Source organism: Oncorhynchus mykiss, chromosome 6 (genome assembly GCF_013265735.2).
Source record: "Oncorhynchus mykiss isolate Arlee chromosome 6, USDA_OmykA_1.1, whole genome shotgun sequence".
NCBI lineage: Eukaryota > Metazoa > Chordata > Actinopteri > Salmoniformes > Salmonidae > Oncorhynchus > Oncorhynchus mykiss.
Window position 1 is genome coordinate 46,685,988 of NC_048570.1, and position 24,831 is coordinate 46,710,818.

The following is a 24,831-nucleotide window of genomic DNA, read 5'->3' on the forward strand; positions in this document are numbered from 1 at the left end:
ATTGTTGCCAATTTATACGTCCTGCTCCCTTATAATTAATTATCTGTGATTTATTTAATTACTTTTTGTGAGAGCCAACTGGGCACAGACTTCAATTCAATGTCTATTCCACCTTGGTTCAATGTAGTTTCATTGAAATTATGTGGAAACAACGTGGATTCAGCCAGTGGGAGATGTGTCCATTTTTGTCATTTTCCCTTTGCTTCAATTGAAGGGTGTTGCTCTACTCTGTTGCAGTGCGGTTATTATGTGGACGACAACATCTAATGTTGGCTTCAACTTGGCTTTCCATACAAATCCTTCCATTACAAAAGGAACCCCTTTTTTTATTTCTTTCTCATTATAAAAACATAAATTGTGAGATTTAATGTTACCGCTATTCATGAACATAGTGTCACGCCCTGATCTGTTTCACCTGTCCTTGTGCTTGTCTCCACCCCTCTCCAGGTGTCGCCCATCTTCCCTTTTCTCTGTCTGTTTGTTGCCAGTTCATCTTGTTCATGCAAACTAACCAGCGTTTTTCCTCTAAGCTCCTATCATTTCCTAGCCTCTCTTTCCTCATCCTCCTGGTTCTTGACCTTTGCATGTTCTGACCCTGTACCCGCCCGTCTGACCTCTCTGCCTGACCCTGAGCCTGCCTGCTGTCCTGTACCTTTGCTCCACCTCTGGATAACTGAACTCTGCCTGACCTGGAGTCCGCCTGCCGTCCTGTACCTTTGCCTTAACCTGGATCTTCGACCCCTGCCTGCCTTGACCTGTCTTGCCTGCCCCTGTTGCTACAATAAACATTGTTACTTCGACAGTCTGCATCTGGGTCTTACCTTACCCTTGTGTGCCTACGTCTGCTACACCGAACAAGAATATAAATGCAACGATTTCAAAGAATTTACTGAGTTACAGTTCATATAAGGAAATAATTCAATTGAAATTAATTTATTAAGCCCTAAACAATGGATTTTACATGACTGTGAATACAGATACCTTTAAAAAATGGTTGGGGCGTGGATCAGAAAACCAGACAGTATCTTGTGTGACCACTCCTTCACATAGAGTTGATCAGGCTGTTGATTGTGGCCTGTGGAATGTTGTCCCACTCCTCTTCAATGGCTGTGCGAAGTTGCTGGATATTTGCGGGATCTGGAACATGCTGTCGTACACGTCGATCCAGAGCATCCCAAACATGCTTAATGGGTGACATGTCTGAGTATGCAGGCCAGAAGAACTGGGACATTTTCAGCTTCTAGGAATTGTGTACAGATCCTTGTGACATGGGGTTGTGCATTATCATGCTAAAACATGAGGTGATGGTGGCGGATGAATGACACGACAATGGGCACGACTCAGAATCTCATCACAGTATATCTGTGTATTCAAATTGCTATCGATAAAATGCAATTGTGTTCGTTGGTCACCCCCTCCCCTTTTTTGCCCTTAGAACAGCCTCAATTCATCTGGACATGGACTCTACAAGGTGTCGAAAGCACCACAGGGATGCTGGCCCATGTTGACTCCAATGCTTCCTACAGTTGTGTCAAGTTGGCTGGATGTCCTTTGGGTGGTGGACCATTCTTGATACACAATGGAAACTGTTGAGCGTGAAAAAAACACCAGTGTTGCAGTTGTTTACACAAATTGGTGCACCTGGCACTTACTGCCATACCTTGTTCAAAGGCACTTGAACTTGTCTTGCTCATTCACCCTCTGAATGGCACACAAACACAATCCATTTCTCACTTGTCTCAAGGCTTAAAAATCCTTCTTTAACCTGTCTCCTCCCCTTCATCTACACTGATTGAAGCGGATTTAACAATAAGGGATCAAAGCTTTCACCTGGTCAGTCTGTCATGGAATACTCAGCGAATGTACAGTTATGTAAATTGTACAATTGTATAACGTTGAGGTCCTTAAACATTTCAAATAAGTACTTGAAAAAGTCCCTGAAAGTCCTTGAATTTGACTTGCCAATGTCTGTATGAACCCTGCTTGAAGGATGTGTAGTCCTAGCCATATGTTATAGTATAGGTGGAATTATGGGCCAATTTGCATATATTCACTATTATTCCTCTAACTACACATAGAACTGCATACAACTAACCATAACCCTAACCCTAACCCCTAATCCTAACCCTTTTTATTTTTGTTTCAAAACAATTAAACAATGTCACACATTGGCCCCATTATTTATAGAAATAACCTTGTGTAGAGTTTAACCAAGGCTGTGGGTTTATGAAGGGTTAGTTAGGACGGTTGACTTAAGTCCAGTAAGGCTAACCATAGCGAAGTTGTGTTTATACCTTTGTGTGTGCGTGTGTGTAGACGTTGAGGTGCAGCCAGAGTTCATCACCTTCCTGTACCAGCTGACTGAGGGGGCGGCTGGGCAGAGCTATGGGCTAAATGTTGCCCGATTAGCTGAGATTCCAGAAGCTGTACTCCACATCGCCGCACGCAAAGCACAGGAGCTAAAGAACATCGTCGACGCCCGGAGGTACACATACAAAGACACCCACTGTCCCAAACAGTGGGACACTCTTTCGGCTGAGCAGTCCAATGACTGAGTATGAGAATACTTCTGCAAAACGTTTTAAATCAATCTGGACTAACGACATGCCACTGGCTTTGAGTAAAGCCAATTTGTCTATGTATGCAGATAACTCAACACTATACACATCAGCTACTACAGCGACTGAAATGACTGCAACACTTAACAAAGAGCTGCAGTTAGTTTCAGAATGGGTGGCAAGGAATAAGGTCCTAAATATTTGAAAAACTAAAAGCATTGTATTTGGGACAAGTCATTCACTGTACCCTTAACCTCAACTAAATCTTGTAATAAATAATGTGGAAATTGAGCAAGTTGAGGTGACTAAACTGCTTGGAGTAACCCTGGATTGTAAATGGTCATGGTCAAAACATATTGATACAACAGTAGTTAAGATGGGGAGAAGTCTGTCCACTCTCAAACCCGGATCCGGGAGCGTAATCATCGCCTCAAAATAATTAGCATAACGCAGAGGACATACATCTTCCTATTCATGAAAATCACAAATTAAATATATTGAGACTCAGCTTAGCCTTTTGTTAATCACACTGTCATCTCAGAATTTCCAAATATGCTTTACAGTTAACGCTAGACAAGCATTTGTGTAAGTTTATCATGGCATAATGCTATGCTAGGCTCTGCTAGCGGCAGGCAACATTTTCACGAAAATAAGAAAAGCAATCAAATTAAATCATTTACCTTTGAATGACTTCGGATGTTTTCACTCAGGAGACTCCCAGTTAGATAGCAAATGTTCCTTTTTTCCAAAAATAATATTTTTGTAGGCGAAATAGCTCCCGTTTGTTCTTAACGTTTGGCTGAGAAGTCGACCGGAAAATGCAGTCACTACAACACCAAACTTTTTTCCAAATTAGCTCCATAATATAATATAGACAGAAACATGGCAAACGTTGTTTAGAATCAATCCTCAAGGTGTTTTTCACATATCTATTCGATAATATATTCGTCGGGACAATTGGTTTCTCATTAGAAGCGATTGGAATAATGGCTACCTCAGTACTTTACGCAAGATTTTCTGCGGGAGCCATCATGTGACCACTTGCTCAATGTGGTCCCTTACGGCTATTCTTCAACATAAATGCGTAAAAAGACGTCACAATGCTGTAGACACCTTGGGGAATACGTAGAAAGCGTAAGCTCATTCGTAGCCCATTCACAGCCATATAAGGAGTAATTGGCATGAAGCGCTTTCAAAAAATGCCGCACTTCCTGATTGGATTTTAATCTGGGTTTCGCCTGTAACATCAGTTCTGTTGCACTCACAGACAATATCTTTGCAGTTTTGGAAACGTCAGAGTGTTTTCTATCCAAAGCTATTATATATAGCAATATATAGCAATATATAGCAATTATATGCATAGTCGAGCATCTTGTCGTGACAAAATGTCCCGTTTAAAATGGGAACGTTTTTTATCCAAAAATGAAAATACTGCCCCCTAGTCACAAAAGGTTAACAGCACTATCAACAATGCAGGTCCTACAGGCCCTAGTTTTGTCGCACCTGGACTACTGTTCAGTCGTGTGGTCAAGTGCCACAAAGAGGGATTTTGGAAAATTGGCTAAATGTGGAGTAGAGATTGAATTCATCACTCCTTGTATTTGTGAGAGGTATTGACATGTTGAATGCACTGAGCTGTCTGTTTGAACTACTGGCGCTACTGACACCCATGCATACCCCACAAGACATGCCACCGGAGGTCTCTTCACAGTCTCCAAGTTCAGAACAGACTATCGGAGGCGCACAGTACTACATGGGACTTTATTCCATGTCAAATACCTAATGCAAACAGTAGAATGAGATACAAACAGAAACAAATATACTTTATGGAACAGCAGGGACTGTGAAGAGACACAAACACAGGCACAGACACATGCATACACACACACGATAAACTATACACACACGTACACAAGGATTTTTTATTTTATGTGGTAGTAGAGTAGTGGTCTGAGGGCACACACTTAATGTGTTGTGAAATCTGAAGTGAATGTATTGTTTTTAAAATGGTATAAACTGCCTTAATTTTGCTGGACCCCAGGAAGAGGAGCTGCTGTCTTGGCAGATCCAAGCGTCGGCTGGAGTGGTGTAAAGCTTGCTGCCATTGGAGTCTGGCGCAGTCGAAATGCGTTCTCTGTAGTGATGAATCGCACTTCACCATCTGGCAGTCCGATGGATGAGTCTGGGTTTGGCGGATGCCATGAGAACGCTACCTGCCCCAATGCATAGTGCCAACTGTAAAGTTTGTTGGAGGAGGAATAATGGTCTGGGGCGGTTTTTCATGGTTCAGGCCCCTTAGTTCCAGTGAATGAAATTCTTAACGCCGCAGCATACAATGACATTCTAGACAATTCTGTGCTTCTAACATCATGGCAACAGTTTGGGGAAGGCCTTTTCCTGTTTCATCATGGCAATGCCCCCGTGCACAAAGCGAGGTCCATACAAAAATGGTTTGCCGAGATCGGTGGGGAAGAACTTGACTGGCCTGCACAGAGCCCTGACCTCAACCACATCGAACACCTTTGGGATGAATTGTAACGCAGGCTGATAGCTAGGCCTAATCACCCAAAGTCAGTGCCCAACCTCACTAATGCTCTTGTGGCTGAATGGAAGCTAGTCACCACAGCAATGTTCCAACATCTAGTTGAAAGCCTTCCCAGAAGAGTGGAAGCTGGTATAGAAGCATAGGGGAGGACCAACTCCCTATTAATGCCCATGAGATGTTCAACAAGTAGGTGTCTGCTTACTTTTGGTCATGTAGTGTACATATGGGCAGTACCAAAACCAGTGATCTAATGATTGTCTTTTCACAGCTAAATCTGCAGTTAGGATGGTTGTATACCCCATATACTGAATATAACATTCTATTGGGTGCAAGAATTTGTATAATAATTTAAATGGAAAAACTCAAAGTTTTGATATCTGGCGTCGTTTTGTGTATCAGGTCATAAACCATGTGCCATGGAATCGGTGTGTCGAAAATCTCCTCCCAACTATTTTGCAACCTGTGTGGGCGCAGCTGTCAATTTTTTTGTTCCTTAAATCAAACTGGTATACTGTTTTATTCATAGCCAATTTTTGTCTTTGATGCAAGGCCGACAGACATGTTCCTTACCTTCTCCCCTTTCCATTTGCCTCGTCCATTTTTGTAGTAATGCTGCAATCATTTGTAATTTTGGATAGAGCAGGCATTTCCATATATATTTGTTAACTGCATGTGTGACGTAACTCGACCAGTCTTATTTATGATATAATTTACAAAGATTTTTAAAGTGAAATTGCACCCAGCTAATTTTTTTAATTTTTTATTTATTTAACGAGGCAAATCAGTTAAGAACAAATTCTTATTTTCAATGACGGCCTAGGAACAGTGGGTTAACTGCCTTGTTCAGGGGCAGAACGACAGATTTTTACCTTGTCAGCTTGGGGATTCAATCTTGCAACCTTTCGGTTACTAGTCCAACGCTCTAACCACTAGGCTACCTGCTGCCCCTTTCTATTGCTTCTTTTAAAAATAGCAATATTTTGGAGATTATTTCATTTTTAAATAATCAAAAGTGAAAGGTTGTAATCTGAATGATGGGAAGAAGTCCATTCTTGAACACAAGGTGAACTATTGTTACCAATCTGCTAGAGAACCAGTTCGGATTTAAGTATAGTTTTTGTATGATTTAAGCCTTTATTAAGTGTTCCAATGCTTTAGTAATTGATAATTTCTTCCCCTCTAATTCATATTCATTATATAAATACGCCCGTTTAATTTTTGTCTGGCTTGTCATTCCAAAAAAAGTTCAATAGTCTTTGCTCATATAATTTTAAAAAACATGTCATTAGGTGTAGGCAGGGCCATAATCAAATAGGTAAACTGGGATATGACTAAATAATTAATCAGGGTGATTTTTCCACAAATAGACAGGTTGTCCTTTCCATAGTAACAAGATTTTATCTAATTTGGCTAACTTTCTATTAAAATGTATTGTAGCGAGATCATTTCTTTCTTTTGGGATATGAATACCAAGTATGTCCACTTCACCGTCTGACCATTTTATTGGTAAACAACACGATAATGGCAAACTTTTATTTTTAGCAATCCAATATAAAATATGGTGCATTTATCATAATTCGGTTATAATCGAGAGAGGTTAGAAATGTTATATAGATCCTCTGTGAGGCTGTGCAGGGATCCAAATAGCGGATTTAAAAGAAAACATGAATCATCAGCATACCTTTGTTTTTAAGCCCTGGATTTCTAGCCCTTTGATATTTTTGTTGGATCTGATTTTAATAGCTAACTTTTCGATGGCCGTAATAAATAGAAATGTCTATCATGGACATCCTTGTTTTACCCTTCTTTACAATTTAATACTTTCTGATAAGTAGCCATTATTTACTATTTTACACCTGGGGTTACTATATATAACTTTAACCCATTGTATAAGAGATTCTTCAAAATTCTAATGGTCCAGGCATTTAATTATATGCTCTATGCATTTTGCTAGGATTTTGGCATCACAACAGTGTGTAAGGGGTCTCCAGTTTTTTAGGTGGACTGGATCTTTATACTGTATTTACCACCTGGGTCCTATTTCAGTAATAGTGAATTCAGACCTTCTTGCTGAGTATCAGATAGTCTACCGCTTTTATAGGATTGGTTAAAACAGAACTTTGAGTACATCGAAAAAATATTTGATATAACTCAACTGGTGTGCCACCCAGCCCTGAAGTTTTCCTTATTCCTCTGTAATTAAGGCCTTCACATGAGTCTTTCTGTATGGCTGTTGATTTTACACTATTAATAGAAAAAAAATCCTTACAATTAACTTTAGTTCATGGAGATGGAGGAGACTGAAATTAAAACATGAATCATGGATGACTCTGTCATTTATAGCAAGTTTAAGTAAATTATTTTTGGTCGCACTTCTATGTTGAAGATAAAAAATAATAATTTAGTGTATTTTTCCCTGTATTCCAGTTCGCCTTATTTTTATAATACACTGCTCAAAAAAATAAAGGGAACACTTAAACAACACAATGTAACTCCAAGTCAATCACACTTCTGTGAAATCAAACTGTCCACTTAGGAAGCAACACTGATTGACAATAAATTTCACATGCTGTTGTGCAAATGGAATAGACAACAGGTGGAAATTATAGGCAATTAGCAAGACACCCCCAATAAAGGAGTGGTTTTGCAGGTGGGGACCACAGACAACTTCTCAGTTCCTATGCTTCCTGGCTGATGTTTTGGTCACTTTTGAATGCTGGCGGTGCTTTCACTCTAGTGGTAGCATGAGACGGAGTCTACAACCCACACAAGTGGCTCAGGTAGTGCAGCTCATCCAGGAAGGCACATCAATGCGAGCTGTGGCAAGAAGGTTTGCTGTGTCTGTCAGCGTAGTGTCCAGAGCATGGAGGCGCTACCGGGAGACAGGCAAGCACATCAGGAGACGTGGAGGAGGCCGTAGGAGGGCAACAATCCAGCAGCAGGACCGCTACCTCCGCCTTTGTGCAAGGAGGAGCACTGCCAGAGCCCTGCAAAATGACCTCCAGCAGGCCACAAATGTGCATGTGTCTGCTCAAACGGTCAGAAACAGACTCCATGAGGGTGGTATGAGGGCCCGACGTCCACAGGTGGGGGTTGTGCTTACAGCCCAACACCGTGCAGGACGTTTGGCATTTGCCGGAGAACACCAAGATTGGCAAATTCGCCACTGGCGCCCTGTGCTCTTCACAGATGAAAGCAGGTTCACACTGAGCACATGTGACAGACGTGACAGTCTGGAGACGCCGTGGAGAACGTTCTGCTGCCTGCAACGTCCTGCAGCATGACCGGTTTGGCGGTGGGTCAGTCATGGTGTGGGGTGGCATTTCTTTGGGGGGCCTCCATGTGCTCGCCAGAGGTAGCCTGACTGCCATTAGGTACCGAGATGAGATCCACAGACCCCTTGTGAGACCATATGCTGGTGCGGTTGGCCCTGGGTTCCTCCTAATGCAAGACAATGCTAGACCTCATGTGGCTGGAGTGTATCAGCAGTTCCTGCAAGAGGAAGGCATTGATGCTATGGACTGGCCCGCCCGTTCCCCAGACCTGAATCCAATTGAGCACATCTGGGACATCATGTCTCGCTCCATCCACCAACGCCATGTTGCACCACAGACTGTCTAGGAGTTGGCGGATGCTTTAGTCCAGGTCTGGGAGGAGATCCCTCAGGAGACCATCCGCCACCTCATCAGGAGCATGCCCAGGCGTTGTAGGGAGGTCATACAGGCACGTGGAGGCCACACACACTACTGAGCCTCATTTTGACTTGTTTTAAGGACATTACATCAAAGTTGGATCAGCCTGTAGTGTGGTTTTCCACTTTAATTTTGAGTGTGACTCCAAATCCAGACCGCCATGGGTTGATAAATTTGATTTCCATTGATTTTTGTGTGATTTTGTTGTCAGCACATTCAACTATGTAAAGGAAAAAGTATTTAATAAGAATATTTAGTTCATTCAGATCTAGGATGTGTTATTTTAGTGTTCCCTTTATTTTTTTGAGCAGTGTATATTACACTTGATATTTCTTCAATAAGTTCCTCCATTTCTTTTTGTTTTCCCTCTAACTTATTCTGTGCCTCTATGGCACAGTTTTTATGACCATCTATCTGCATTGTTAGACCTTCTATTTCCTTTGTTAATATGGACTCTTTTGACCCTAAATTGCTTTTGTTTTAAAGATGAGTATTGAATTGCATGGCCTCTAAAGGCACTTTTAAAAGTGTCCCAAACAATAAGGGTATCTGCTGTACCTATGTTCTGTAGGGAAAAGGCAGGTATAAATTATTCTGTCTTGGTTAAAAACAAGTTGTCATGCAGTAAGCTTTGACGATATTTCCAGTATCCTCGCCCTTACAGAAATTCTGTAAGAGTAATGTGTATACCAATTATTTGATGGTCCGACCGCATTCTGTCACCAATCAACACTCTTTAAACATTTGCTGGCAACGAAAATTACATAAGGAATTAGTCAAGACGACTTGCTTGATTGAGCCTCCTCCATGCATATCTCACTAGGTCAGGATATTTAAGCCTCCATATACCCGCTAGTTCCAATATATCCATAATATTTGTAATTTCCTTAAGTGCATGAGCGTGATAGTTTGTGGTGTGAATTCCTTTACAGTCCATTGAGGTACTTAAAACCGTGTTATAATCTCCTACTGTAATAATTGAGTCATGTATTGCCTGTAAGCTCGATAAATTATTATACACTGCCGTTCAAAAGTTTGGGGTCACTTAGAAATGTCCTTGTTTTTTAAAGAAAAGCTCATTTTTTGTCCATTAAAATAACATCAAATTGATCAGAAATACAGTGTAGACATTGTTAATGTTGTAAATGACTATTCTTTCAAAAACAAGGACATTTCTAAGTGACCCCAAACTTTTGAACGGTAGTGTATATATTATTGAAGAAGCGTGGATCATCATTATTTGGACCATGTAGATCAATGAGCCAGATCTGTGTATGGGTCCAGTAGCATATTTAAAAGGATCCACCTTCCTTGCTGATCTGTTTGAGCAGTTTGCATATTCGGATCAAAATTATTGTTCATTAATATCATCACCCCTTTTGAGTTTCTTTGCCCATGGGAGAAATATATTTCGCCCCCAGTCATTTTTCCATACAACTGAATGTAGAATGAGTTTCCTGTAAACAATAGATATTATATTCCTTCTAGGGGAAGGAAGCCAGGTAAAGACTGATTGTCTTTTATTATTATCTGCTAAACCATTACAATTATAACCAGCTATACTTATTTCACCACTTGCCATAATGAGATACAAGTTTAGATTATACAGTGCCTTGCGAAAGTATTCGGCCCCCTTGAACTTTGCGACCTTTTGCCACATTTCAGGCTTCAAACATAAAGATATAAAACTGTATTTTTTTGTGAAGAATCAACAACAAGTGGGACACAATCATGAAGTGGAACGACATTTATTGGATATTTCAAACTTTTTTAACAAATCAAAAACTGAAAAATTGGGCGTGCAAAATTATTCAGCCCCCTTAAGTTAATACTTTGTAGCGCCACCTTTTGCTGCGATTACAGCTGTAAGTCGCTTGGGGTATGTCTCTATCAGTTTTGCACATCGAGAGACTGACATTTTTTCCCATTCCCCCTTGCAAAACAGCTCGAGCTCAGTGAGGTTGGATGGAGAGCATTTGTGAACAGCAGTTTTCAGTTCTTTCCAAAGATTCTCGATTGGATTCAGGTCTGGACTTTGACTTGGCCATTCTAACACCTGGATATGTTTATTTTTGAACCATTCCATTGTAGATTTGGCTTTATATTTTGGATCATTGTCTTGTTGGAAGACAAATCTCCGTCCCAGTCTCAGGTCTTTTGCAGACTCCATCAGGTTTTCTTCCAGAATGGTCCTGTATTTGGCTCCATCCATCTTCCCATCAATTTTAACCATCTTCCCTGTCCCTGCTGAAGAAAAGCAGGCCCAAACCATGATGCTGCCACCACCATGTTTGACAGTGGGGATGGTGTGTTCAGCTGTGTTGCTTTTACGCCAAACATAACGTTTTGCATTGTTGCCAAAAAGTTCAATTTTGGTTTCATCTGACCAGAGCACCTTCTTCCACATGTTTGGTGTGTCTCCCAGGTGGCTTGTGGCAAACTTTAAACAACATTTTTTATGGATATCTTTAAGAAATGGCTTTCTTCTTGCCACTCTTCCATAAAGGCCAGATTTGTGCAATATACAACTGATTGTTGTCCTATGGACAGAGTCTCCCAACTCAGCTGTAGATCTCTGCAGTTCATCCAGAGTCATCATGGGCCTCTTGGCTGCATCTCTGATCAGTCTTCTCCTTGTATGAGCTGAAAGTTTAGAGGGACGGCCAGGTCTTGGTAGATTTGCAGTGGTCTGATACTCCTTCCATTTCAATATTATCGCTTGCACAGTGCTCCTTGGGATGTTTAAAGCTTGGGAAATCTTTTTGTATCCAAATCCGGCTTTAAACTTCTTCACAACAGTATCTCGGACCTGCCTGGTGTGTTCCTTGTTCTTCATGATGCTCTCTGCGCTTTTGACGGACCTCTGAGACTATCACAGTGCAGGTGCATTTATACGGAGACTTGATTACACACAGGTGGATTGTATTTATCATCATTAGTCATTTAGGTCAACATTGGATCATTCAGAGATCCTCACTGAACTTCTGGAGAGAGTTTGCTGCACTGAAAGTAAAGGGGCTGAATAATTTTGCACGCCCAATTTTTCAGTCTTTGATTTGTTAAAAAAGTTTGAAATATCCAATAAATGTCGTTCCACTTCATGATTGTGTCCCACTTGTTGTTGATTCTACACTAAAAAATACAGTTTTATATCTTTATGTTTGAAGCCTGAAATGTGGCAAAAGGTCGCAAAGTTCAAGGGGGCCGAATACTTTCGCAAGGCACTGTACATGTACATACCATAATATGTTTGTAAACTTACCATTAAGAAATACCATGATAACTGAGTGTCCATATAGCTGTACCATGATATTTTCACTGTTAAGCATAATGTGGGTGGGACAGTGATCTAATGTTATGTACATAATGTTGCTGCTACCGTCTCGTATGACCGAAAAGAGCTTCTGAACATCAGAACTTGGTTTATTCACCTCAAATTGGACGAGGAATTCTTCTTCAATGAGTCGGACGCAAGGGATATACTGCAGACACCCGACCAGGCCCTGATCCCTGTGATTCGCTGGAGAAGGAAACTGAGATTTCGAGGCAAAAGATCAGGGTTCCTTGCGAGGATCAGGCGACGAGTGGCTAATCTTCCCTTGCCTTCCGTTCTGCTAGCTAACGTTATATCGCTGGAAAATAAATAGGACGAACTGAAAGCACTTACATCCTACCAACGGGACATTAAAAACTGTAATATCTTATATTTCAGTCGTGGCTGAACGATGACATTAAGAACATACAGCTGGCGGGTTATACACTCTATCAGCAAGACAGAACAGCAGCCTCTGGTAAGACACAGGACGGGGGCCTATGCATTTATGTAAACAACAGCTGGTACACAATATCTAAGGAAGTCTCATGGTTTTGTTCGCCTGATGTAGAGTACATAAGCTGTAGACCACACTATCTACCGAGAGAGTTATCATAAAACATTTTCGTAGCTGTCTACATTCCACCAGAGAGCGAGGTTGGCACTAAAACCGCACTAAATGAGCTGTATTACTGCCATAAGCAAACAGGAAAATGCTCATCCAGAGGCGGCGCTCCAAGTGTCCAGTGACTTTAATGCAGGGAAACTTAAATCGGTTTTACTGAATTTCTATCAGCATGTTAAATGTGCAACCAGAGGGGAAAACTCTAGACCACCTTTACTCCACACACAGAGACGCATACAAAGCTCTCCCTCGTCCTCCATTTAGCAAATCTGACCTTAACTCTATCCTCCGGATTCCTGCTTACAAGCAAGAATTAAAGCAGGAAGCACCAGTGACTCGGTCAATAAAAAAGTGGTCAGATGAAGCAGATGCTAAACTACAGGACTGTTTTGCTAGCACAGACTGGAATATGTTCAGGGATTCTTCCAATGTCATCGAGGAGTACACCACATCAGTCACTGGCTTATCAATAAGTGCATAGAGGACGTCGTCCCCACAGTAACTGTACGTACATGCCCCAAACAGAAGCCATGGATTACAGGCAACATATGCACTGAGCTAAAGGGTAGAGCTGCTGCTTTCAAGGTGGGGGACTCTAACCCGGAAGATTATAAGAAATCCCGCTATGCCCTGCGACGAACCATCAAACAGGCAAAGTGTCAATACACTACTAAGATTGACTTGTACTACACCGGCTCTGATGCTTGTCGGATGTTGCAGGGCTTGCAAACTATTACAGACTACAAAGGGAAGCACAGCCGAGAGCTGCCAAGTGACACGAGCCTACTAGACTAGCTAAATAATTTATATGCTCACTTCGAGGTAACACTGAAACATGCATGAGAGCACAGGCTGTTCTGGATGACTGTGTGATCACCCTCCCCGCAGCCGATGTAAGACCTTTAAACAGGTCAACATTCACAAGGCTGCTGGGCCAGACGGATTACCAGGACGTGTACTCCGAGCATGCGCTGACCAACTGGCAAGTGTCATTTTCAACCTCTTCCTGTCTGAGTCTGTAATACCAACATATTTCAAGCAGACAACCATAGTCCCTGTGCCCAAGAACACTAAAGTAACCTGCCTAAATGACTACCGACCCTGTAGCGTGTGGTGCAAGGACAACAACCTCTCCCTCAACGTGATCAAGAAAAAGGAGTTGATTGTAGACTACAGGAAAAGCAAGACCGAGCACGCCCCCAGTCTAATCGACGGGGCTGTAGTGGAGCAGGTTAAGAGCTTCAAATTCCTTGGCATCCACATCACCAACAACCTAACATGGTCCAAGCACACCAAGACAGTTGTGAAGAGGGCACAACAACACCTATTCCCCCTTAGGAGACTGAAAATATTTGGCATGGGTCCTCAGATCCCATACCAAAGGTTTTTGCAGCTGCACCATCGAGAACATCCTGACGGGTTGCATCACTGCCTGGTATTGCAACTGCTCCGACCGCAAGGCACTACAGAGGGTAGTGCGTACAGCCCAGCACATCACCGGGGTTCAGCTCCCTGGCATCCAGGACCTCTATACCAGGTGGTGTCAGAGGAAGGCCCTAAAAATTGTCAAAGACTCCAACCACCCTAGTCATAGACTGTTCTTTCTGCTACCGCACGGCAGGTCTAGGTCCAAGAGGCTTCTAAACAACTTCTACCCCCAAGCCATAACACTCCTGAACAACTATTTAAATGGATACCCAGACTATTTGCACCCCCCCTCCATGCTGATGCTACTCTCTGTTAAGACCTATGCCTAGCCACTTTAATAACGCTACCTGCATGTACATAATTACCTCGACACCGGTGCCCACGCACATTGACACATTGACTCTGTACCAGTACCCCCTGTATATAGCCCCGCTATTGTTATTTACTGCTGCTCTTTAATTATTTGTTTTTCAATTTTTTCTCTTTCATTTTTATTAGGTATTTTCTTAAAACTGCATTGGTGGTTAAGGGCTTGTAAGTAAGCATGTCACAGTAAGGTCTACACATGTTGTATTCGTCACATGTGACCTCTAATTGTTCTCCAATATTCCACCAGCTAAAACCTCCCCCATCCCAGGTTGGGTTGTCGTCCCAGTGACTAGCTGGCCATCCCTGTACACATGGATCCTAGGGCCTTTAAGAGATACGGGCCCAGCCTACAGGGAGGAGGTGAGTTCCCTGGCAGAGTGGTGCCAGGAAAATAACCTCTCCCTCAACGTCAACAAAAACAAAGGAGCTGATCGTGGACTTCAAAAAACAGCAGAGGAAGTACTCCCCTATCCACATCGACGGGACCGCAGTGAAGAAGGTGGAAAGCTTTAAGTTCCTCGGCATACACATCACTGACAATCTGAAATGGTTCACCCACACAGACAGTGTGGTGAAGAAGGCGCAACAGTGCCTCTTCAATCACTGGAGGCTGAAGAAATTCGGCATGGTCCCTAAGGCCCTCAGAAACTTTTACAGATGCACAATTGAGAGCATCCTGTCTGGCTGTATCACCACCCTTTACGGCAACTGCACCGCCTGCAACCGTAGGGCTCTCCAGAGAATGGTGTGATCTGCCCAACGCATCACAGGGGGCACACTGCTTGCCCTCCAGAAAATCTACAACACCTGATGTCACACGAAGGCCAAAAAGATTATCAAGGACAACATCCTGAGAATGAGAAACAGAAGCTATTTTTCAATCTCAAGGCCATCAGACTGTTAAATAGCCATCACTAGCAGGTTACCACCCGGATACTCAACCCTGCACCTTAGAGGCTGCTGCCTTATATACATAGACATGGAATCACTAACCACTTTAATAATGGAACACTAGTCACTTTAATAATGTTTACATACTGTTTTACTCATCTCGTATGTATATACTGTATTCTATTCTACTGTATTTTAGTCAATGCCACTCTGACATTGCTCATCCTAATATTTATATATTTCTTAATTACATTCTTTTACTTTTAGATTTGTGTATTGTTGTGAATGTTTAGATACTACTGCACTGTTGAAGCTAGGAACACAAGCAGTTCGCTACGCGTGCAATAACATCTGCTAAATATGTGTATGTGACCAATAACATTTGGTTTGATCCTTTAAAAATAGCACGTTGCCACTTACAGTACAGAACCAGATTCTCAGCCAACAGCATTTTGAACGCCTTCACCTCTGTTTTACTGCATCTAGTTATTTAAAAATGTATATATAAAAAAACATTGCATATCTTAATTTATTCCCACAATTGACGAATAATTTGCATAATAATATCAGCACTTCTACGAAGGATTGTCACCTGTAACAAGGGCTGGCAGTATGAATTCTACATTTTGTCAACAGATGTGGGATGCATAGACTCACTCAACCCACCCCATCCAAACAAACACCTCTGCCCCTCTCTCCTTCCACCCATAGATCGACCTTTCGCACACACAAACACAAGCTAACATTTTCAACAGTTGTTCCATCCCGGGCCCCAACTCAAGGGAAGATGCGTGAATGTGTAAAACAGTTTGGCTATTTACAAATTGAGCAGGAATGGGAAGATTTAATTAACCAATATCTAGTCCTAGCTTATAGAGCTCTTCCCCCCCAACACCCACACACGCTGGTCCACCGTTATGACCAATCTTCTCAAGAACCTCTGTGCAGTTAGACCATTTTGATTATTCTGTGCCACCATGGCCACAATAATATGCTCTCTCTGATTGTCCGAGTGTGACTCCCTCCCCATGGGTTACTGCAGCCAGTGTAGCCAGCAATGCCAGTACCTGCGGGTACTCCACTCTCATTAGCAGCTTTGAGAAAATCCTAGTATATTATGCTCACCCATTCGGGGGCTTAGACTTTTGGGCCTACTCTACCAGGCAGGCTCAGACTCTTGATGGGGTGGTGCTGCATCAGTGAGTCTCTGACTGCGTTCAACTTTCTGTCATGGCTGCATAGCCTACTTGCAGTAGGAAACCATGTGTTTGGTGTATTTGATACCATTCCACAAATTCCGCTCCCGCCTTCACCACGAGCCCATCCTCCCCAATGAAGGTACCACCAACATCCTGTGTCGCATACTGTGCCTTTTTTATGTCCTCTTGTTTGTAGTGTTTTTATTTCTACCTTGTTGATTACTGCCTACTTTTTGGCTTTGGGTACTTTGTGTACCAGTTCCTTGTATTTGGGGATTTATTATTTCATGAATTATCCTATCTTTTATCTATTTATAAATACTATACGTAAAAAATATAATACCAATTATTTTACAACATTCCCTAACTTGAATAGTATAGTGTATTTACTGTATATATATATACACACACACACACACACAGTGGGGAGAACAAGTATTTGATACACTGCCGATTTTGCAGGTTTTCCTACTTGCAAAGCATGTAGGTCTGTGATTTTTATCATAGGTACACTTCAACTGTGAAAGACGGAATCTAAAACAAAAATCCAGAAAAATCACTGTGTGATTTGTAAGTAATTCATTTGCATTTTATTGCATGACAAGTATATGATACATCAGAAAAGCAGAACTTAATATTTGGTACAGAAACCTTTGTTTGCAGAGATCATACGTTTCCTGTAGTTCTTGACCAGGTTTGCACACACTGCAGCAGGGATTTTGGCCCACTCCTCCATACAGACCTTCTCCAGATCCTTCAGGTTTCGGGGCTGTTGCTGGGCAATACGGACTTTCAGCTCCCTCCAAAGATTTTCTATTGGGTTCAGGTCTGGAGACTGGCTAGGCCACTCCGGGACCTTAAGATGCTTCTTACGGAGCCACTCCTTTGTTGCCCTGGCTGTGTCTTTTGGGTCGTTGTCATACTGGAAGACCCAGTACGACCCATCTTCAATGCTCTTACTGAGGGAAGGAGGTTGTTGGCCAAGACCTCGCGATACATGGCCCCATCCATCCTCCCCTCAATACGGTGCAGTCATCCTGTCCCCGTTGCAGAAAAGCATCCCCAAATAATGATGTTTCCACCTCCATGCTTCACGGTTGGGATGTTATTATTGGGGTTGTACTCATCCTTCTTCTCCCTCCAAACACGGTGAGTGGAGTTTAGACCAAAAAGTTCTATTTTTGTCTCATCAGACCACATGACTTTCTCCCATTCCTCCTCTGGATCATCCAGATGGTCATTGGCAAACTTCAGACGGGCATGGAGATGCTCTGGCTTGAGCAGTGGGACCTTGCGTGCGCTGCAGGATTTTAATCCATGACAGCGTAGTGTGTTACTAATGGTTTTCTTTGAGACTGTGGTCCCAGCTCTCTTCAGGTCATTGACCAGGACCTGCCGTGTAGTTCTGGGCTGATCCCTCACCTTCCTTGATGCCCCACAAGGTGATCATTAGTCATTTAGGTCAACATTGGATCATTCAGAGATCCTCACTGAACTTCTGGAGAGAGTTTGCTGCACTGAAAGTAAAGGGGCTGAATAATTTTGCACGGCCAATTTTTCAGTTTTTGATTTGTTAAAAAAGTTTGAAATATCCAATAAATGTCGTTCCACTTCATGATTGTGTCCCACTTGTTTTTGATTCTTCACAAAAAAATACAGTTTTATATCTTTATGTTTGAAGCCTGAAATGTGGCAAAAGGTCGCAAAGTTCAAGGGGGCCGAATACTTTCGCAAGGCACTGTATAGTTAAAGTATTAATTGTTGTATTTTATTATTTCCTTGAAAAATATATATAAAATAATTAACTCCAGAGCACCAAATTTTCGCGCTTTGATATTGTCTGTATATCAAATAAGGTATTCTCTTATCTTGTTCTCTATTTTAAGTTCAATAACATGACAGTTTAGTTTCAGCTTTTTAGTTTATTTTTCTCATTTGAAAGGCTCGCCTTCCATCTTTTTACGCCCAAGCACGCCTAATTTATCATTTATAGATTTTAGCAATTCGGTTTCCACGCTTACCGTACAGGGTGGTGAAAAAGGTCATCCGTGTCAGTGAAAGAGTCTCTCTTCATTTTCCTTTAGAGTTTGGTTCTCTATTCTTTCTGTGTTTACTCTCTGCTATGTTTTGGTGTTGACTGTGTTGGTTGTCTTTGTCTATACAATTCTCTAGCCTTTACAAGCTGTTTTGAGTTATCCAGTGTGGATGTTGTTGCACACGAGTGAGCAGATCAGCGTAGAGGTACTATTATTTAGTCAGTTTTAGGGACATTAATTTATATGCTTTTTCACGAGGCATTCTGAACCGCCATGCTACCTTCTTATTGAGTCATTGTTAGTTTTACACTTAAGACATGCCGTTGTGCTGTAGAATTTGTGAATGTTGTCTCTTGATTAAATAAAAAATTATGCTCAGCAATCCACACACAATACTCCATAATGACAAAGCGAAAACAGGTTTTTAGAATAAAAAAAAAAAAGTATTAATCATTTTAAAAACATACCTTATTTTACGTACAGGACCCCCCCCCCCCACAAAAAAACAAACAGAATAAAAATAATGGTTGTGACATAGTGCACCACATATTACACATAACAGGATATATATATTTTGTTTTTTTTACTGATTTAAGTTTCTTTGGTACTGATATTCACCTTTGAGTGTGGACTGTATTATTATGCATACTGGGTGGACTAGTTACCTTGTGCTACGCTCAAAAATGTATATATTTGAGTGTGGGAGAGAACTTCTAGGCCTAGGCGAAGCTGTTGGTTTATTGATAAAACATTTTTTTTTTCATAATTAATAGGCTGACACATTACTTTAAGCAACAGAATATCTCACCATCATGCATTTCATCTCTTCTCTCACCTTCAATTCCTTTCTGGAGCATGCAGAGATGGGGGCAGTCAACAGTTTAATGAAATATGTTTGTTGTGAAAACATGTTACTATCAATGTTCCCGAACAGATTTCACTTGGTTTCCCATATGAACCACTGGCTGGCTGCAGGAACATGGTTGGAGGGCGCACGGCATACAGAGTTTGGGCGGAATATCACCTTTCGAGCAGCAAGAGGCTGCATGCTCCTCAAACAGTGGTTGAGGCATGAAGTGAAATAACCGGAGTAGCCTGCCGGTGGGAAAGCGGCCTCCATTCGCTATTCGAATGCCTTGTTCCTGCCCGTTTGATAATGGGCCATTCTAAATTGAAACTAGCAAGGAAGAGCTTTTTGTGACTTTCTCAAATGATCAATAGCGTATTGTCGCATCATGCATCCCATATATGTTTTAATTTCTAAGACAGTCTAAAGTTTGTATCATTCACAACTAAAGTTGCCAAATAACTCTAAATGTAGCATATAGACCTGTTTGAAATGATCACATTTATGCTCAACTTAGACTTTTCATATGCGCACTTGCTCTGGAATGGGAAAAATATAATTTCTATTTTATTCAACTAAGTTCAATTATATTCTTCTTACTAGAAACTCATATCATATAAAATAATGGAATGGGACTTCTACGCATATCTTGTCAGCTATATGAACACACCTACAGACTATGGCATTGCCCATTGCCAGATAACATACAGTAGGCCAACTCATATTCTGTTCTTCTGAAATACATTTTGTAATTAACGCATTTGTATCTTTATCTTTTTAAATTAAACTGATTTGGTGAGGGCTGCAAGATGTTTACCAGGTTTATTTGCCATTAAGTACTAGGCTTTATTTGAGATGAACCTGTATTTGTTGGCTCACTTCAAAATTGTATTTTCTTCTTTACCATATAAAGATGTTGTGCTTTTTCTAAAATAGTGATTTATTTTTCTTTAATTTTAATTTCTAACTCAGATTTAACTATTGCGGAATATGAAATTATCATTCCCCTAATTAGATCAAGTTATTTTGCAGGGTGTGCGTGTGTCAGGCAACCCGCAGGCCAGGGCGTACAGAGCTAGTTTAGTCAGTCTCCCATAGGAATTACCTGTTAGCAGAGGTATTACCTGTTAGCAGAGGCACACACACACACCATGTAATCCCTTCCATATGAAATGTGTGTCTCGTGCCAGACAGTCAGAGCCCGTGGGGTGCAGTAGAGTACTGGCTTTCCACTCATTCCTCTACCATCAAGGCTCAGTTCACCCCTGGGGACCGGTGTCTTATTTCTCAAAGAATCAGATTGGTTTTTGCATGTTCCACCATCCTGACATCAGCCCATTCCTTTAAAGGTTCTAGTAACATTTCCACCTGCAACTTTCGCCAAATGTCAATTGCATACCAGTAGTAGCAAAGGAATATATATCCATGAGTGTAAAACATACTTTTCAGAACGTAGCATTTTATATGTGACTATCTGGTCCGGCTGCACTCTGATTCTACCATATTGCGCACACTTATCAGTCCTTTCAGATCTACATAAATGGCGAGGGGCTTGATATTGGGCAAAATTTCAGAACACACTGAATGGATTTACTTCAAGACTGAAACATTTGTACTAGAATAATTCCATATAATTCTCTGTTGGCCTCCAATTATATTGGATCGAATTAAAACCACTTTTCTATTGTGTTCCCCCTACCTCTAACCCACTTCTTTCACTCTCTCGTTCTCTCTCATTCTCTATCTCTCTCTCTCTTTCTTTCCCTCTCTGATCTCTCTCGTTCTCTCTCTCTCTTTCCCTCTCTGATCTCTCTCTTTCCCTCTCTGATCTCTCTCTTTCCCTCTCTGATCTCTCTCTCTCTCTCCCTCTCTGATCTCTCTCTCTCTTTCCCTCTCTGATCTCTCTCTCTGATCTCTCTCTCTCTATCTGTCTCTCTAGAAAGAGCAAGAGGTTGTTTGCTGAACTGTGGAGCATCGACGACAGAAAGGCTCTTTTGGACTGGGTGCAGCTAAACTCCTGATCACACACACTCGAATGTGCACACACACACTCAGAAATCCCTGGCCGTTGTGACTCTAAGCCTGGTTTGTCCTCTTGTGTTCTCCATAAAGTCTCTCTAGCCCTGACTCAGGAAGGACTAAAGCCCTGAGGGAACAGGAGGAACAGCATTAATCTCTGTATCTATAGAAAATGGACACACACACCATTAAATGCCAAAGCACATGCAAGTGCGCGGCGGATTAGCGGGGCCAGTGATGCGAGACCTATCTCTAAACCCAGTCATTTTTTTTATTGAACCTTTATTAAACTAGGCAAGTCAGTTAAGAACACATTCTTATTTGCATTGACGGCCTACACAGGCCAAACCCGGGTGACGCTGAGCCAATTGTGCGCCGCCCTATGGGACTCCCAATCACGGCCGGTTATGACACAGCATGGATTTGAACCAGGGTGTCTGTAGTTTTTCTTTGGTACCAGGTAGTTTAATTGTATTAAAGTAAGTAAATACCTAAAGGTACCCAGTTACCACATAGATTGTTGGTCAATACCAGCTGAAACAGCAAGTTTATCTATGGTTAGGGAAACTCATAGCGTTAATGGCATGGCTGAACGCTTGCTGTGAATCCAGTATGAGACCGCGCAGAGAAGCAGGGGATAGCGTTATTTTGACAAAGCATAGGCGAGAGACGTGCTTTGATAATGCAACCTATGGTTTACAGAATGAAGTCAGGAATTTGCATTTGAGACAGGATTTAGGATTTTGGTTTCAGTGTGATTGGGACTGGATAGGAAAATAGCCTAGGCTCTAGGACAGGAGAAGGTAGTTTTCCCTCATGCCTCTCTGAATTGTTCAGACTTCATGTCTGTGACAGAGAGGCCTATGTAGTGAATTTTGCATAGGCCTAGCAAATTTGAGACTGTCTGAAGAGACACAATGACAGCTCAAAGAGGCACATGTTATTTTATAGGTTACTGTAGGGGTTTCCTGTAGGGTTTATTAACTGCATTCAGGTCCCGTGTGCAGTTCAGCAGTGTGCTTTGAATTCATGGCGACTTTGTGTGAAGTAAATGCGCTAGGCTAAAGGCAACCTGTTTTGGATAATGTGCTATTTTATTTTCTGCTAATCTGATGCTGCGTATGTTGTGTATTTTGTGGAAATGCATTAGTTCCAACATTGGGTAATATTTTTGTAATTTCCCAGGTCTTGTCATTTACATTTTTTGGTTGAAATGTGAATAGCGTCCCCGGGACAGTCCCCGGCTCCTGGTTACCCATGTTAATCCCTAATTCAGATTTAGTCTGGGTGCCAGTCTGTTTAGCTATCATTCTACTCCTTGCCACTCCTGTCATTTGGCAAGTGACAGGAGTGGAATGTTATCTAAAATGACTGTTACCTAGCCTAATTCAGGCTGTGTGGGTAGAATGAATTCAGGCTTGTACAATTCAATAAAAAAATAACTTTATTCAGACTGTTGAATCTTTGTGTTCATTTCTCTAGTGCGAAACTCACTGTCTAATGAAATAATGATCTTCCATTTTTAATGTCTGATTTAGTTTCAGTGATACCGTTTGAGTAACATTGTGTTACTTTACTTAGACTAAGAAAATAAACTTTATGAAACTCAAAAAGCGTTATGACTATCATAACCATATAAACCAGAAAGGCCTATCAAATCACATTTTATTTGTCACATACACCGAATACAACCTTACAGTGAAATGCTTACTTACAAGCCCTTAACCAACAATGCAGTTTTAAGAAAATACAAAAAAAAAACGTACAAAATAAAAGTAACAAATAATTAAAGTGCAGCTGTAAAATAACAAAAGGTGGTACCGGTACAGAGTCAATGCGTGGGTCACCGGTGTCAAGGTAATATGTACATGTAGATAGAGTTATTAAAGTGACCATGTATAGATAATAACTGAGAGTAGCAGCAGCATAGAGGAGGGCAGGGGGGGGGGGGGCAATCCAAATAGTCTGGGTAACCATTTAATTAGATGTTCAGGAGTCATGGCTTGGGGGTAGAAGCTATTTTAGAAGCCTCTTGGACCTAGACTTGGCACTCAGGTATTGCTTCCCGTGCGGTAGCAGAGAGAACAGTCTATGACTAGGGTGGCTGGAGTCTTTGACAATTTTTAGGGCCTTCCTCTGACACCGCCTGGTATAGAGGTCCTGGATGGCAGGAAGCTTGGCCCCGGTGATGTACTGGGCCGTACGCACTACCCTCTGTAGGACCTTGCTGTCTGAAGCCAAGCAGTTGCCATAACAGGCAGTGATGCAACCCGTCAGGATGCTCTCGATGGTGCAGCTGTAAAACCTTTGGCATGGGCTCTGAGGACCCATGCCAAATCTTTTCAGTCTCCTGAGGGGGAATAGGTTTTGTTGTGCCCTCTAAACGACTGTCTTGGTATGCTTGGACCATGTTAGTTTGTTGGTGATGTGGACACCAAGGAATTTGAAGCTCTCAACCTGCTCCACTACAGCCCCGTAGATGAGAATGGGGGCGTGTTCGGTCCTCCTTTTCCTGTTGTCCACAATCAACTCCTTTGTCTTGATCACATTGAGGGAGGGGTTGGTGTCCTTGCACCAAACGGTCAGGTCTCTGACCTCCCTATCGTCTCATCATTGTCGGAGATCAGGCCTACCACTGCTGTGTCATCTGCAAACTTAATGATGGTGTTGGAGTCGTGCCTGGCCTTGCAGTCATGAGTGAACAGGGAGTACAGGAGGGGACTGTGAACGCACCCCTGAGGGGCCCCCATGTGGGGGATGTGTTGTTACCTACCCTTACCATCTGGGGGCATCCCGTCAGGAAGTCCAGGATCCAGTTGCAGAGGGAGGTGTTTAGTCCCAGGGTCCTAGTGATGAGCTTTGAGGGCACTATGGTGTTGAATGCTGAGCTGTAGTCAGTGAATAGCATTCTCATGTAGGTGTTCCTTTTGTCCAGGTGTGAAAGGGCAATGTGGAGTGCAATAGAAATTGCATCATCTGTAAATCTATTGGGGCGGTATGCACATTGGAGTGGGTTTTTGGTATAATGGTGGTGATGTGAGCCATGACCAGCCTTTCAAAGCACTTCATGGCTACAGACGTGAGTACTATGGGTTGGTAGTCATTTAGGCAGGTTACCTTAGTGTTCTTGGGCACAGGGACTATGGTGGTCTGCTTGAAACATGTGTCTATTACAGACACGGATAGGGGGAGGTTGAAAATGTCAGTGAAGACACTTGCCAGTTGGTCAGCGCATGATCGGAGTACACGTCCTGGCAATCTGTCTGGCCCTGCGGCCTTGTGAATGTTGACCTGCTTAAAGGTCTTACT

At 42.0% G+C, this 24,831-nt stretch overlaps 1 protein-coding gene across 5 annotated transcripts in view; it reads left to right on the forward strand.

Moving 5' to 3' along the window:
* Window positions 1-22,975, forward strand: part of msh3 (mutS homolog 3 (E. coli)) — a 134,028-nt gene extending 111,053 nt beyond the window's left edge. For 3 of the 5 annotated variants that reach the window (XM_036980257.1, XM_021606650.2, XM_036980256.1), the window contains 2 exons: window positions 2,317-2,485; window positions 21,443-22,975. In XM_036980257.1, the coding sequence (XP_036836152.1) occupies window positions 2,317-2,485; window positions 21,443-21,524 (251 nt within the window). In that variant the 3' untranslated portion in view covers window positions 21,525-22,975. The remainder of the gene's footprint in view (window positions 1-2,316; window positions 2,486-21,442) is intronic. The other 2 variants (XM_021606651.2, XM_021606652.2) reach the window with 2 other exon arrangements.
* The last annotated feature ends 1,856 nt before the right edge of the window (window positions 22,976-24,831 follow it).